Here is a 13491-nt window from a genome sequence, read left to right on the forward strand (position 1 = left end):
TATAACATAAGTTAGCATGGCTTAAAACTCCCACCAAAAACTTCCAGTGTAGTTTAACTTTTAACTGTAGACGTGTACACGTGGTAAAAATAAACATTAACTCTTGCAAGAGAAAAACAGTTCTGTTAGCTAATGATTTTACCAGCTAGCTTGTTTTCCAGTCATTAAAAGAGCACAGACTAGAGAAGCCTTTGGAAGTTTTAAAGGGGCTGTACCCTTGTTTTGCAGAGGATTTCAACTTAGTTCAGCACCAAAAGTTAAACAAGTTGTCCCCAGACATGTGTTCTTGTTACGAGACCCCAGCAATATTAGTGATTGGTTAAGGAGACAGATGGCTTTAGTATGGCTGAGTATTGTTTGTCAGTCACTCTCTTTCCGTGTATGAACTTTCCTGTTCAGTTGTACTTTCATATTCAGATTTTTGGCAGACTTGTGGCACTCTGACTCTCTTGAGCCTCTGCTGTGTGTGGCTGCAGGCTGTAGGTGTGTGTATGTGTGTGTTGATGGGGCTGGCGCAGCTGGAGCCGAATCAGAAAGGGCGCCTGAGGTTGCTCCTGAAAAGTCACTACAAGAGACACAAACATGGACAGTGTGTGTACGTGATTGTGATTCTGAAATCCAGAGGTTTGTTTGTGTGTGTGTGTGTGTGTGTGTGTGTGTGTGTGTGTGTGTCTTTGGCATCTAAGAAGTGCCATGTAAAGTCATTTATCCAACAGTAAATGTTCATTAACATTAGAATGAATGCAAACAAACAATGTGTTGTGATTTGATGTGAGTTATTTTCAAAGCTGTCCTTGAAGTTCAGTATTTACAGTTACCGTGTAATGCCTCATTTATCTCATCAAAACTTCATTAAGTTAAATCAGATGCTGCTGATGGAGTTTAACACATCTATTCAGTGGCTGGAGAGCAGTAAGATGTCTAGAACCAAACTTATTTTTAACTTTGTAAAAACAAAAAGGAAAAAAAATCATACTTTTTTTACTGACACTGTTGCTCTAAAATCTTCTATCAATACTCAGTTTTTAAGTTTTGCCATAATTTGAAAACATTGTGTTAAAATTTCATCATGAATTAACCAACAGAAATTGTTCAAAATGAATAAAAAATCTTGTTACATTAACTTACATTACAAGTTAAGAATGTTTTTTCCTTCTCCTGTAAAGCTACCATTTTGGAGGAACAAACTTTTGTTCTGACAGCAGCAATACGTCTATTTGTATTTATTCTAATGTTATATAGGGTTTTACTGGCGTAAATAGTTTGAAACCATTTTCTTAGCTGCCCTAAGGTATCCTTCGGATTAGTGTTACATTAGGAGGTGGGGAAATGCAATTTTACCACAAGACTTCTGCAGAGTTAATGAGGTTAAAGAGCATTTTGCATGGGATAAGACATTTTGGCATATATTACAGAGATGACTGTGGCTAACTGATTTACACATTACTATCAAACCAAAAAAATTCCATATGCGATAAGTTCACCTGCTCTTAGGTAGAAAATATGTCCTACATTTAATTTAATCATAGTTTCATTTACCTTAACTGTGCTTGAAGTAAATGCAATGTGTAATTAGCATTTTTATTAACTTGGGAATTTATAGACAGCAGTTTTAGAGGAACTTACCACTTCAGAAATGTTCACAGTGGTGGTGATAGAAATCAGACCCTAACATAAATGTATGACATGACATGAAATGGTCACAAATATGCTGCCTGATGCCTTTTTTGTTATAGTTTTGGAAAAGGTTTCGACTAAAATGTAATTTTAAAATACGTTTACATGCAGGGCGCTATAATGCTCAAGGAATTTTTTTTCAAATTTTCCACTGTTTAACCATCATCAATACTACATGTAAAAATTCAGAAAACATGGGTAAGTATAGGCTGTCATGTTTTTGCATAATAAATAAAATGACTGTATTTGCATTGCTGACATCAGAACCCTAGATTACTATCACCATCATTGTGAAGAAAATCTAAGTCTATAAGTTCATTTCACAATACAACACTATTTCTCTCTTTCTCTCTCTCTCACCCCCGTCTCTCTCTCTCTCTCTCTGATATAAGAGCCTCGGGGTTAGTGGGTGAGAGTGTGAGTGAGATGTCTTCCTATCGTAAACATCTCTTTATCTCCATCTGTTCTCACGACTCAGCAGCATGCTGAAATCACATTATTGGCACGAATGCTGCAGTTTGATTGGTTAATCGATTAGTGCTTATATCCAGAGTCGTAAGGGGAGCAGAGGAGATGAGATCAGCAGAGATTAACTCACGAACAGTTCATTCATCTGCCTAAATCACTCATACATTTCACACTTCATAACTCCTGTCCTCGCAGATTTACAAGCTGATTACATCACACATGTTCTGTTAAATGAACAGTTTATCAGAAAATGAAATGTACACAAAAGTGACTTTGGACAAAAGTACAGCTAAAAAAGTGGCAGACATGCTGAATCCTAAATTATATCCATGTTCTTGTCTATTTTTATAGATAACAGTAGGAGTTGCCAGACAGTGTCAGAAACCATATAAGCAAGTCTATTTGAGATTACTTAGCAACTTTGTGGAGTTTATGGCAAATGTGCAATGATTTAAACATGCAGTTTGCATAATGCTGGGAACAAATCACTAAGTTGCAAGTAACAAGTAAGTCTCAAGTCTTCACGCTCAAGTCCCGAGTCAAGTCCCAAATCAAGATAGTCCAGTCTCAAGTCAGTACAGGTGAGTCTTGAGTCAAGTCCCAAGTTAATAGTGCTAATCTTCAAATCCTACACAAGTCAGTGTGTATTCTTAAGATAATTTAAGGCCAGAACACTGAATTATGGTATCAGTACTATGACCCTTTATGCCAGCATGTTAGTAGTGTGTGGCTGTGTATTCATTTTTTATTATTTCTTTTTTTTAACCCTTCCAACTAAAATACAAAATCCATGGTACAAAGATAACCACGAGAGAACCGTATACACAAAAAAGTAGTACAACTACATGTGAAAAGAATTTAAAAAGTACTCTCAAGTCGAGTCTAAAGTCATCAAATTGGTGACTCGAGTCAGACTCGAGTCCAGGTCATATGACTCGAGTCCACACCTCTGCTAGTTAGTGGGGGGGGGGACACGATTCGATTTCTGATTCTGGGTTCATGATTCAATATTGTCATGATATTTTTGAACAGAATTCAGATGAAGAAATGAAATGATGACTGTAATCATGCTGTTGCACTACTAAACGACACCACAGCTGAGAGGCTAGAGGAGTGCTGGAGGGAGTTAATGAGTTAATTGATGCTGATCTTTGGCAAACTTCAATGTTGAGACAGTCGCAAGAGATGTTCATTCTCTTTCATGCATTGTCACATCTCCACAAAGCACATCATCACAGTTTTGCATTGTAATATCACAATGTCACCACACTTTGTCATACCTCTACTTGTCAGCTACATTCAGAGGTGGAACATTCAGGTCCAGAAAGTAAAAATCCTCCTAGAATTTTTGTCCGACTGCCTGGACACCTCTGCTTCTAGTTTGAGATAATTAGAAAAGCCAACCAGTCAGAATTAAATCCTAGAGAGAGTTTTTACTTTCTGAACCTGAATTTTCTGCCTCTGGCTATATTAGCCTCGTAGCTCTGGTACAAAAGTAAAGAAGTCAGCTTCAGACACAAAACATGTCTTGACTGATCTGACCAGATTATGGTTAAGGGGGAAATTTTGTAAGTAAGATTTTTTTTTGCAAAGCCATTCTTTTAATGTCCATCTTTCATCTTGTTCTCGTCTTTTCATCACTTCAGTACTTCTCAGTATCTCTGTGTGCTTTTCCATTTCATCTTTTACTCTCTTCCTTCGCTTTTCTCTCTCTCTCTCTCTCTCTCTCTCTCTCTCTTTCTCTAAGACTGGAACTTCAATGAAGACACTCTCTTTCAGAAACAGTGTTAAATCTCTCTCTCTCTCTCTCTCTCTCTCTCTCTCTCTCCCTCTCTCTCTCTCTGCAGGTACCCCTTCCCCACTGTGTTCAGTTCATGCAGTAAGAAGGACCTGCTGGTCAGTTTGGAGAAGGGAGTGGGCATGTGCCTCTTCAACATGCCTGAGGTCAAAGTGCTCTACGGGGGGCAGAAGTGTGGCAACGGATACGTGGAGGAGGGAGAGGAGTGTGACTGTGGAGATCTGGAGGTACATCTGGGCGTGTGTGTGTAGATGAACTCTTTCTGTCATCCTTTGATGTGTGGCAGTGAAAACTGGGTCAAGCTGAGAATGTTGTCCAGAGAATGTTGATTTATTAATGGATCTGAAAGGGAGAAAATAAGGGAGAAAATTATGAAAAGCCAAAACCATTGAAGAAGAAGCGAAAACATGCTCATGATATGAACATTTGCTGCAGTAACAGGCTCTACTCTTCTAGGAAGGCTTTACACAAGATGCATTGCTGTGAGGATTTGATTGCATTCAGCCTCAAGAGCATAAGTGAGGTCAGGTACTTATGTTGGATGACTAGTTCTGAATCACAAACATTACTAAAACTCATAGTGGGACTGGATGGAGCTCCATCACTTCAGAGAACACAGTTCCACTGTTCCACAGCCCAGTGCTGGGGGGGCTTTATACCCCTCTAACCTATGCTCGGCTTTGGGGACTGTGACCTATTGGCAATGCTTTTCTATGGAGATTATAAAGCAGTATGTGCAGTTAAATGCCTTTGTCCACAATAGGTGCACCTTAACCCCTTAACAAGCCAAAGTTTTATTACACTTCTATAACCTAAGAATTGCTCAATTTGTTTGCATTGAAGTCCCTGTTGTTACTGAATAATAAGGCTTTGTATGAAATAAACATGGATTGTTCAGGGGTTAAAGTATCTGAATTTACCTGTTAGAAGGGGTGACTGGATATTTTCTGTCATATTTTATATACTCTGCAAGAGCAGCAACTGGTCAGTCAGAATAAGAATACCCATTCTAACATATAGCTTACTATCTACTGCTTTCCCCTCTGTCACAAAGAATCAAATGTACCCTCCATGAGAAGCGGAGGGTGTTTGATAGGGTGCCCAAGGACAGTTTTTGATTAGGGCTCCCAAAAGTTCAGATGTGAGGGTCTAATGAGGACATTGCTTTTTTGTGTGTGCCTGTGCGCTTGTGCTACACAAACTTAACACACCTCCCTCTCCAAGCATTCACACTCCAGCATGAGTCATGGATCATTATGGGCTTATCATCCAAATCTGTGACAAGTGAAATAAACAAGCACTTCAGTCGAATGTTTTCTCCCGACCACACCAGGAGAACAACCCAGAAATCTGAATATCACACAGGCACATGTGTGTGGCAGAAGTGTGAAGAGCGGCCTCTGTTAGTGACAAAGTCCTGAAGCCATTTGATCAGTCTCAATGTCTGTTTATTGATCTTTTTTGCTGGCAACTCATAATGCAATGACAGTTCACAAGAGTGTTGTATTTGTGAGTGTGCATGCCAGGGGATCTGTGTGTTTGTGGCGGGTGTGGTGCGTGTAAGAACAGCGCTAATCATTCAGTCTGCATCATTAAGATGAATTTGTTTCTTCTAGTTCCATTAATGCTCTGGAGAAAAAGCAATGCCTGAGAAAACTATTGTTTTGGTAGTTCACATCTAGTTCACACACACTACACACAATTCACACACATACACGTACACACACACACACACACACATACACAGTGCACATTGCCTGGAAAACTATTGTTTTGATAGTTCACATCCAGTTCACAAGCATTACACACAGCCCACATACACACACAGTACACATTAATCATAGAAAGAGCACCATTGTGAAGGCAGTTCTGATTTTATTTTAGTTCTCTACGCTGAGATATAAAAAAACTACTTCTCTATCATGGTTGAATCATAAAATAGTGTTACAGATACAAATCCTGTGCTAAAAAAAGGTACAGCAGGTAAAATGCATATAAAAACAGAAAGCAGTCATTTGTAAAATGTCCTTTACAGGTATTTAATTGCACAAAGAAGATATATGTAATATATACGTAAGATATATGTAATAATATATTTTTTATCATATCAACTGTATTGATTTTTGTAAGTATACACTAACTCCAAAATTAATGCTAGCAATACATTTAAGAAAAATTGAGATGGGGCAATGTAAGACTGAGACATTTGTGGAATAATCAAAAACACCTGTTTTTGAACTTTCTACAGCTAAACAAGTGAATGGGTAAGAGCAGATGCTATCATGACCGGGTATAAAAGGAGCATTCACAAAAGGCTAAGTCACAGTTGAAGTTCACCACTTTGCACTGCGTGAGTGAATAGTCCAACAGTTTAAGAACAACATTTCTCAATGCATAACTGCAAGGAATTTAGGGATTTTATCTACAATCCATACCATTAAAAATATTGAGAATCTGGAGAAATCTCTGTGTGTAAAAGGCAAGGCCAAAGACCAATACCGAATACCTCTGTCCTCTAACCCCTCAGGCGTCACTGCATTAAAAACAGACATGTTTCTGTAATGAATACATCCACATGGGCTCAGGAACAGCCCCCGTCAATAAACATAGTTTGTTGCTACATCTATAAATGCAAGTTAAGACTCTACCACAAAAAAGAGGAAGCCATATATCAACAAGATCCAGAAACACCACTTACTTCTCTGGGCTAAAGCTATTTGAGACAAGCTGACGCAAAGTGGAGATGTATTGTGATCTCATGAGTTCACCTTTCAAATTGTTTTTGGAAATAAAGGATGTTGTGTTCTCCAGGCCAAAAAAGGAGAAGGACCATCCCAAAAGTTACCAACATAAAGTTCAAAAGCCAGTGTCATGATAGGGGTCATGATAGGTGTTATTGCTGATGCGCCAAAACCTTAATAAACCCTCAATATGTCTTTCTTCTGACTCCCTCTCTGCCTCTCTCTCTTCAGGAGTGTATGAACCCCTGCTGTAATGCCAGCACCTGCACTCTGAAGGGAAATGCAGTTTGTGCACATGGCCAGTGTTGTGAAGACTGTCAGGTAAGTGACACAGACACACCGCATTTATTTATTTCTGTTTTAAAAGATTCTGGTAAAGTATTGATACATTGATTAAATGGGAACTCCGCTGGTTTTTCAAGATTTCAGCATAATTCAGTCATCGAGATGTAAAGAGAGTGGTTTGATGCGAAATGCTTAATTGTAGAGAAACTAACCAGCTTTACAGTGGTGGTGATAGGAACCAGAAGTCGCAGTGTCTACAAAACAAATATGGACATTTTATTTCCTACACAAAACTACCAGTAAACCTACACTTGTCTTTTGAGTTTTTATATGTAATGTTTATAAGAGTAAAATAGTGGAAAATCTGAAAAAGTAATATTTCTCTCAGGTCTGTGTTGCCTTAGAACACCCTGCATTAATGGATTTTAAGAAATACCTTTTAAAGTAACAGTCTGTCACAAAACTATTGTAAAACAGTGTCTCAGTCATCAGACAGTGTATTCATAACCTTTTCATGCAATAACTTTATGTGAGGGAGCTTTTAGAGCCATTGAACTCGTCAGATGTCTGGTTCCTATCACCACCACTGTGGACAATTCCAAATCAGAAAGTTTCTCTAGAACCTCACATTTCACATCTAACCCTGAATGACTTTGTTAACCATTTAATTATGCAGAAAATGTGAAAAATCCGTGGAATTCCCCTTTAAAATGACAAAATGAGTCAGAGTGTGGGGAAATAAGTGCTAACTGTTTGTGCCTGTATGTGAATTGGTGTGTGTGTGTTCAGTTGAAGCCTGCAGGTACACCGTGCCGAGAGTCCAGCAACTCATGCGATCTGCCTGAGTTCTGCACAGGCTCTGACCCTCACTGCCCAGCCAACGTTTACCTGCATGATGGCCATGCCTGCCACAGTGTGGATGGACACTGCTACAACGGCATTTGCCAAACGCATGAGCAGCAGTGCATCACACTCTGGGGCCAGGGTGAGTTACAGCACTGCCCGCAGGCCAAAAGGACTATCAAATACTGACAGTGAATCATGCTTCCTGTTGATGGACGGTCTCTAACTAGTTAATACTTCCAGCCGTATGTAAAAGCCTTTTCATTTTTGTAAATCTTTGTGTTTTGCATAAACATTTTATCATTTAAGATAAACCGTAAGTATTATAGCTGTCTCCCCACATTGAGCACAACCTCAGCTAATAGTAAATCTTTATTAATATAGCACTTTGCAGATATGTCACTTTTACAGATGTATGCAAAGTTTGAAGTAAACTCAACTTTTGTGGCAAATTCTTTAAAAAATAGGGCCATTCCAAAAGCTTTAGTTTGCACTTCTTGAAGTAGCTCATGATGGATTTTGAGGTATGTTTTGTATCATTGTCCTGTTGTAGAAGCCAGTCTCTTCTCAGCTTCAGTTTCTTGACTGACTCACATTTGCTTCAAAGATTTACTGATATTTAGTGGAACCCATTCTTCCATTTACTTGTGTAATGTTTCCTATGACACTGGCTGCTACAAACCACCAAAGCATAGCAGATCCACCACCATGCTTAATATTTGGCAAGGTTTTCTTTTCATCAAACACCTTGGGTGATTGTGGCCAAAGAGTTCCATTTTTACTTCATCAGTCCACAACACTTTTTTCCAAAATGTCTCTGACTTATCCAGATTATTCGCACATTGACTTTTGTGATGAGGTCATAGGTCATGTTTCCTTCTGTTGATGCTTCCATGCAGTTCATGTTTTACAAGCAATGCTGTACAGTAAAATAAAGTACCAGATCAGCCAGTTGCTTAGAGGAGGCCATGGTTGTTGTGTTAGCATAAGGTTTGAAGGGTCAGAGATTTATTACACTCTGAAATTGTCATCAGGTAACAGTGCCTAATGACAACGCTTGACCAGCCTAATCAATCCTAACAAGTCATTTAATGCCTAATGAGCTCTCAGAATTTACAACTGGAAAGGGCATTCAATATTATTTTTTTCTATTTTTTAAGCTAATCTAATATAAGGTAGCTGTGTATTAAAATTTACATAGAATTTTTTTTTAATATTTTGCAGAGGTTGTGTTCTCTTCATTTCACTTCAAAAATCAACCAAGTTTGTGATTTGCCTAGAAATCCTTGTCCAAACATTTTCCATACAACTGTATACACTGCAATACATGACAAACAAAAAAACACAAAGCACATACATCTTTACATATTTGATTAAAACAAAGGTTTTGAAAGCCAATAAGATGATAGATATGTTAGATAAATCGGAATTACATACAAAACATGCAATTTGAAACAATGTGCAGGAGGACAAACTCTGTGTTTTCTACAGATTGACACGGTGGTTTGATGTCAGATGAAAATGGTCATTATCTCTAGTTTCACAGCATTACACTCACTCAAAGAATTGAGAAGTGGCAATACTCCAGAAACAGTGTGCAATTTCGTCCCACCAGCAAGACGGATGGTGTGATGGGATTAAACTGAGATGAAGTGTTGAATCGTGATGAACGGGAGACTAATCTGAATGTGAACTCACCATTTCAGAGCAAATGCCATGAACAAGGTTGTGTGAAAAGTTACAAGTTTTCAGGGATATGTTTTATGGGAGAGTTGGACTTCGGTGCTTTTAGAAAGAACTGTTAAATATTGTTTACAATTCAAAAGTTCACACAGATTTCACATTTTTCAGATTTCTTGACAAACATAGAAGAGGGGCTACAAAGAGTAACTCTAAGCTTATGGGTGTCTGGCGGCATGCGTGGTTATGTGTGTGTATATGTGTGTCCTGTAGGTGCAAAGCCAGCTCCAGGCATCTGTTTTGAAAGGGTGAACTCAGCAGGAGATCCATATGGGAATTGTGGAAAAGACTCCAAGGGCTTATTCGCTAAGTGTGAAGAACGGTGAGACCAAGCTTTTTTTCTTTCTTCCTCTCTGTTTAAAAAATAAAAACAACAAAACAAACAAAACAAAATAACAGGGTATATTGAAGAAGAGAAGAAGGGAAGGAGAAAAGACTGATAATGTCTCTTTCTCTGCACTTTCTTTACAAAAGTACTCATTTGCACAAAATCCTGTCTGTTTGGTGATGTGTATGTTCAACTGAGACCTGCAGGTCCATCCCGCAGAGTCAAAAACAAACTGTGTCTAAAAAGGAACCACTGGAAGTGGCACTGCAATTTACATAAACAGGTAGCACTTGTTAAACATTTTTGCTTTAATTGGCAGGTGCTTCACATGCTTCAATGATCGTCTCCTGATTGATGTAATTGCTGTAATTACTGAAGTGGACAGAGAGAGAGAGAGAGAGAGAGAGGGCCAGGGAGAGAAAAACAGTTGATTACTTTTGCATAAAACAAAACCATAGCCGTGCTCTCTCTCTCTCTCTCTCTCTGTGTCAGGAGAGCGTGAGAAACACTCCTCTACGGGCAGTAATTGGTCTGCAATGGCCAGTACGTCTCATTATTTTGCTTAGTTCTTGGCTCCAGAGGAAGAAACGATGTGTGAATACTCATCAGAACGCTCTACCATTAGGCCGTCTGTTTACTTTGTGTTCTGTATTTCCTAAAGTATTTTAATTATTGTACATACTGATTAGCATTATTATAATACATAATTATAATATATAAACTAACAATGAGCCCCACATATTTGTTGAATTTGCATTTATTAAGGGGTTGTCAGGTGTTTACAGTCTTTCTGTCACTCATTATAGTTGCAATAGTTCTGCTCTCCTGGAAGAAACCGGGATTAGAGTACGTAAATTAATTTAACCCTTGTGTGGTGTTGATGTTGTTGTTACTCAGTGGTCTGGTGGACCCATTGCATCATTTTTTTAATCAATACAGCCATAACAGTTTATGTAAAAATACCAGATGTTCAAAATATCACAAGTGGCCAGCGTAGGGTTCTCCTTTAGCAGCTGTAGCCAGTCAGCAGCCTGTCCATGTTGTCCACCCTCAAACACACAAAGACACACACACACACACACACACACACACACACACACATACAAACACATACACACACACACACACACACGGGCGTTTACAGTGTGAAGTCACTGAAAATGTGTTATTTTATGTGTTCTTCACAGAAAATGAGCAAAGGCCAAGGAATCTGGGGTTGAAATAGTAATAAATATCACATCATTTTTTCTTTTGGAAAACATTGAAAATGGGTCCCACAGAACCCAAAACCACACAAGAGTTAATCAGTTTTTTCATACTCCTGCTTTCCAATTTTCTTTATTGTTGTTCTAAATACATTCATGGAAGAGAGGTACCTGCAGAGGGAAGATAGTCCCTACTGTTATATTATTTACAGCTATTATACTATTTTTAACATTACATGGAAAATTAGTATGGTATTTTTAACAATGGTTAGATATAGTTCCCAAAGGGCCATTGCTTTTTTAGATTTTTACTATTATCAACATTACCTATAAGAATTCATAAGACACGTGTAGGTTCACTTGTGGTTTTTGGATGATAAATAAAATACATAATAAATAAAGTATTTGTTTTGCATACATTGCAAGCTCTGGTTCCTATCACCACCACGTTAAAGAAATCTGAGTCGTTATGTTTCTGTACAATAAGCCATTTCACATCAAACCACTCTGAATGACTTTGTTTACATTTCAGCGGCTACATTATGCAGACATTTTGGAAAATTGGTGAAATTCCCCTTTAACTTTTTAATTGACAAAATAAGCTAAACTGCATGTCACTGTGTTGCTTTGCAGAGACGCAAAATGTGGGAAGATACAGTGTCAGGGTGGGGCTAATCGGCCGGTGATTGGCACTAATGCCGTCTCCATAGAGACTAATATCCCCCTGCAGGAGGGTGGCCGGATCCTGTGCCGGGGGACCCACGTGTACCTGGGAGACGACATGCCCGACCCAGGCCTGGTTCTGACTGGGACCAAGTGTGGAGAGAACATGGTGAGAGCACTGTGTGTCCTTATACTGTCTGAGCAACGTTTGGAGACACCTGACTTTTCAAAATGTTCTTAATTCAAATGAGCACATTTCTGTATCAGTTTGCACTAACCATATAGTTTTTACATTTTTCTTTTGCAAAAACTAAAAAAATGAAAGAACAGATGACAAAAGCGCTACTTTGAGAATATCAAAGCCCACACATGTATCCCCTTGTTGTGATGGCCGCACTCACCAGCACTAAAATCTTTCAGCTGTTTAAACCATCTTTGAGCCAAAAGAGTTTCAATGTGTGTTTTTTACAACAGTCTGGAGAAAGAACTGTCAAACCATTATTTTGGTAAAACTGTACTCTTCATATCCAAAGCATTAAAACAATAAGCTCTGTTGTATGTTAACAAAAACCGGTGCCAGTCTTAATTAACCCTTTTATCCCAAATTTTTCCCAGCTATGTGAGTACATGTATTTTACTTCTCAGATGGCCTTGTGATGCAAAATTTATGCCTTTTCAGACATTGTTTGGAAAAGAGTTTGAAAACATGTGGTGCTGCACGTGTCTCAGAGGAAGCACTTCGTAGTCTTGACCCTCCCCTTGGAGCATGTGTGATGGGGAGACCTAACTAGCAGGTGGTTTGGTGATGACTAAATTCAAGAGACAATTATGTAAAAAAAAATGAAAGAAAACGTAACAGAATTATCAATAGTGAAATGTGAGCCACTGTGTTATGTATTACAGCAGCTGTAGCTGTGTTAAAGCGTATTTTACTGACTTCCTTTGGTAAAGTTTTGCTGCAGGCATCATCTTTCTCAGGTGCATGCTTGACATAAATAGCTCTGGTCATGTGACCAATTACACCACACACATAAATGTTCATATAAAATAAAGGCCACCTGTAAGTACATTTAAAGTATACCATTCTATAGAAAACTGTTACACCATCTCTTGCAAACTCAAAACAAAATTAGGCTCACAGTTGTGACTGGTAAGATTAAATGGGTTAATTGAAAAGTAAGCATGACAATCAGAAAGAGTTACTAAGAAAAGTGCTAGTAGAAGTCTCCATATAAAGCTGCTAAAGGCTTTAGTTTATATCAGCACTACTGTTAGGGCTCTATTATTAGAGTTTGATTGTAACTCACTGATTACATAGATAAAATAAGTGGTACATTAAGGCTAGAATTGAACTGTGAGGGTCAGTAGAGCTCCAGAAGGACTCTTGCATCCCTTGGCCACTCCTTATTTAGAAGCCATAAATTTGACTCTTAGTCATGATTTGTATTGTGTTTATCCTAAAAGCTTTAAAATGTTTTCCTGAGATTAGCTTCAATGGAAAGATGCATATCCCCTTCAGCCCAGTGCTCTTTAGGAGCTACAGAAGAGGACACAGGGGGACGATAGGGGTTTTAACGATCCAAAGAAGTTCCAGCTGGCTCAAGTTTATTTATCAGCATGACTTCAGTATGAGGTTATGGTGTGAGTTACCGTAAAAGTCCAGCTCAGGCCATTAGAATTACATTTACAAGTGTGTGAATTATCAGATCCTGTGTCCGCTGAGCTTCTCGGATAGAGTAATTA

General features: G+C 38.5%; 1 protein-coding gene across 2 annotated transcripts in view; it reads left to right on the forward strand.

Moving 5' to 3' along the window:
* LOC118809104 (disintegrin and metalloproteinase domain-containing protein 12) overlaps positions 1 to 13491 on the forward strand; it is a 161796-nt gene that overhangs the window by 121587 nt on the left and 26718 nt on the right. For both annotated transcript variants that reach the window (XM_036572089.1, XM_036572088.1), the window contains exons 12-16: positions 3993 to 4170; positions 6916 to 7005; positions 7759 to 7954; positions 9766 to 9874; positions 11719 to 11917. In XM_036572089.1, coding sequence (XP_036427982.1) covers positions 3993 to 4170; positions 6916 to 7005; positions 7759 to 7954; positions 9766 to 9874; positions 11719 to 11917 — 772 coding nt within the window. The remainder of the gene's footprint in view (positions 1 to 3992; positions 4171 to 6915; positions 7006 to 7758; positions 7955 to 9765; positions 9875 to 11718; positions 11918 to 13491) is intronic.

Source organism: Colossoma macropomum, unplaced genomic scaffold, assembly GCF_904425465.1.
Source record: "Colossoma macropomum unplaced genomic scaffold, Colossoma_macropomum, whole genome shotgun sequence".
Lineage (NCBI taxonomy): Eukaryota > Metazoa > Chordata > Actinopteri > Characiformes > Serrasalmidae > Colossoma > Colossoma macropomum.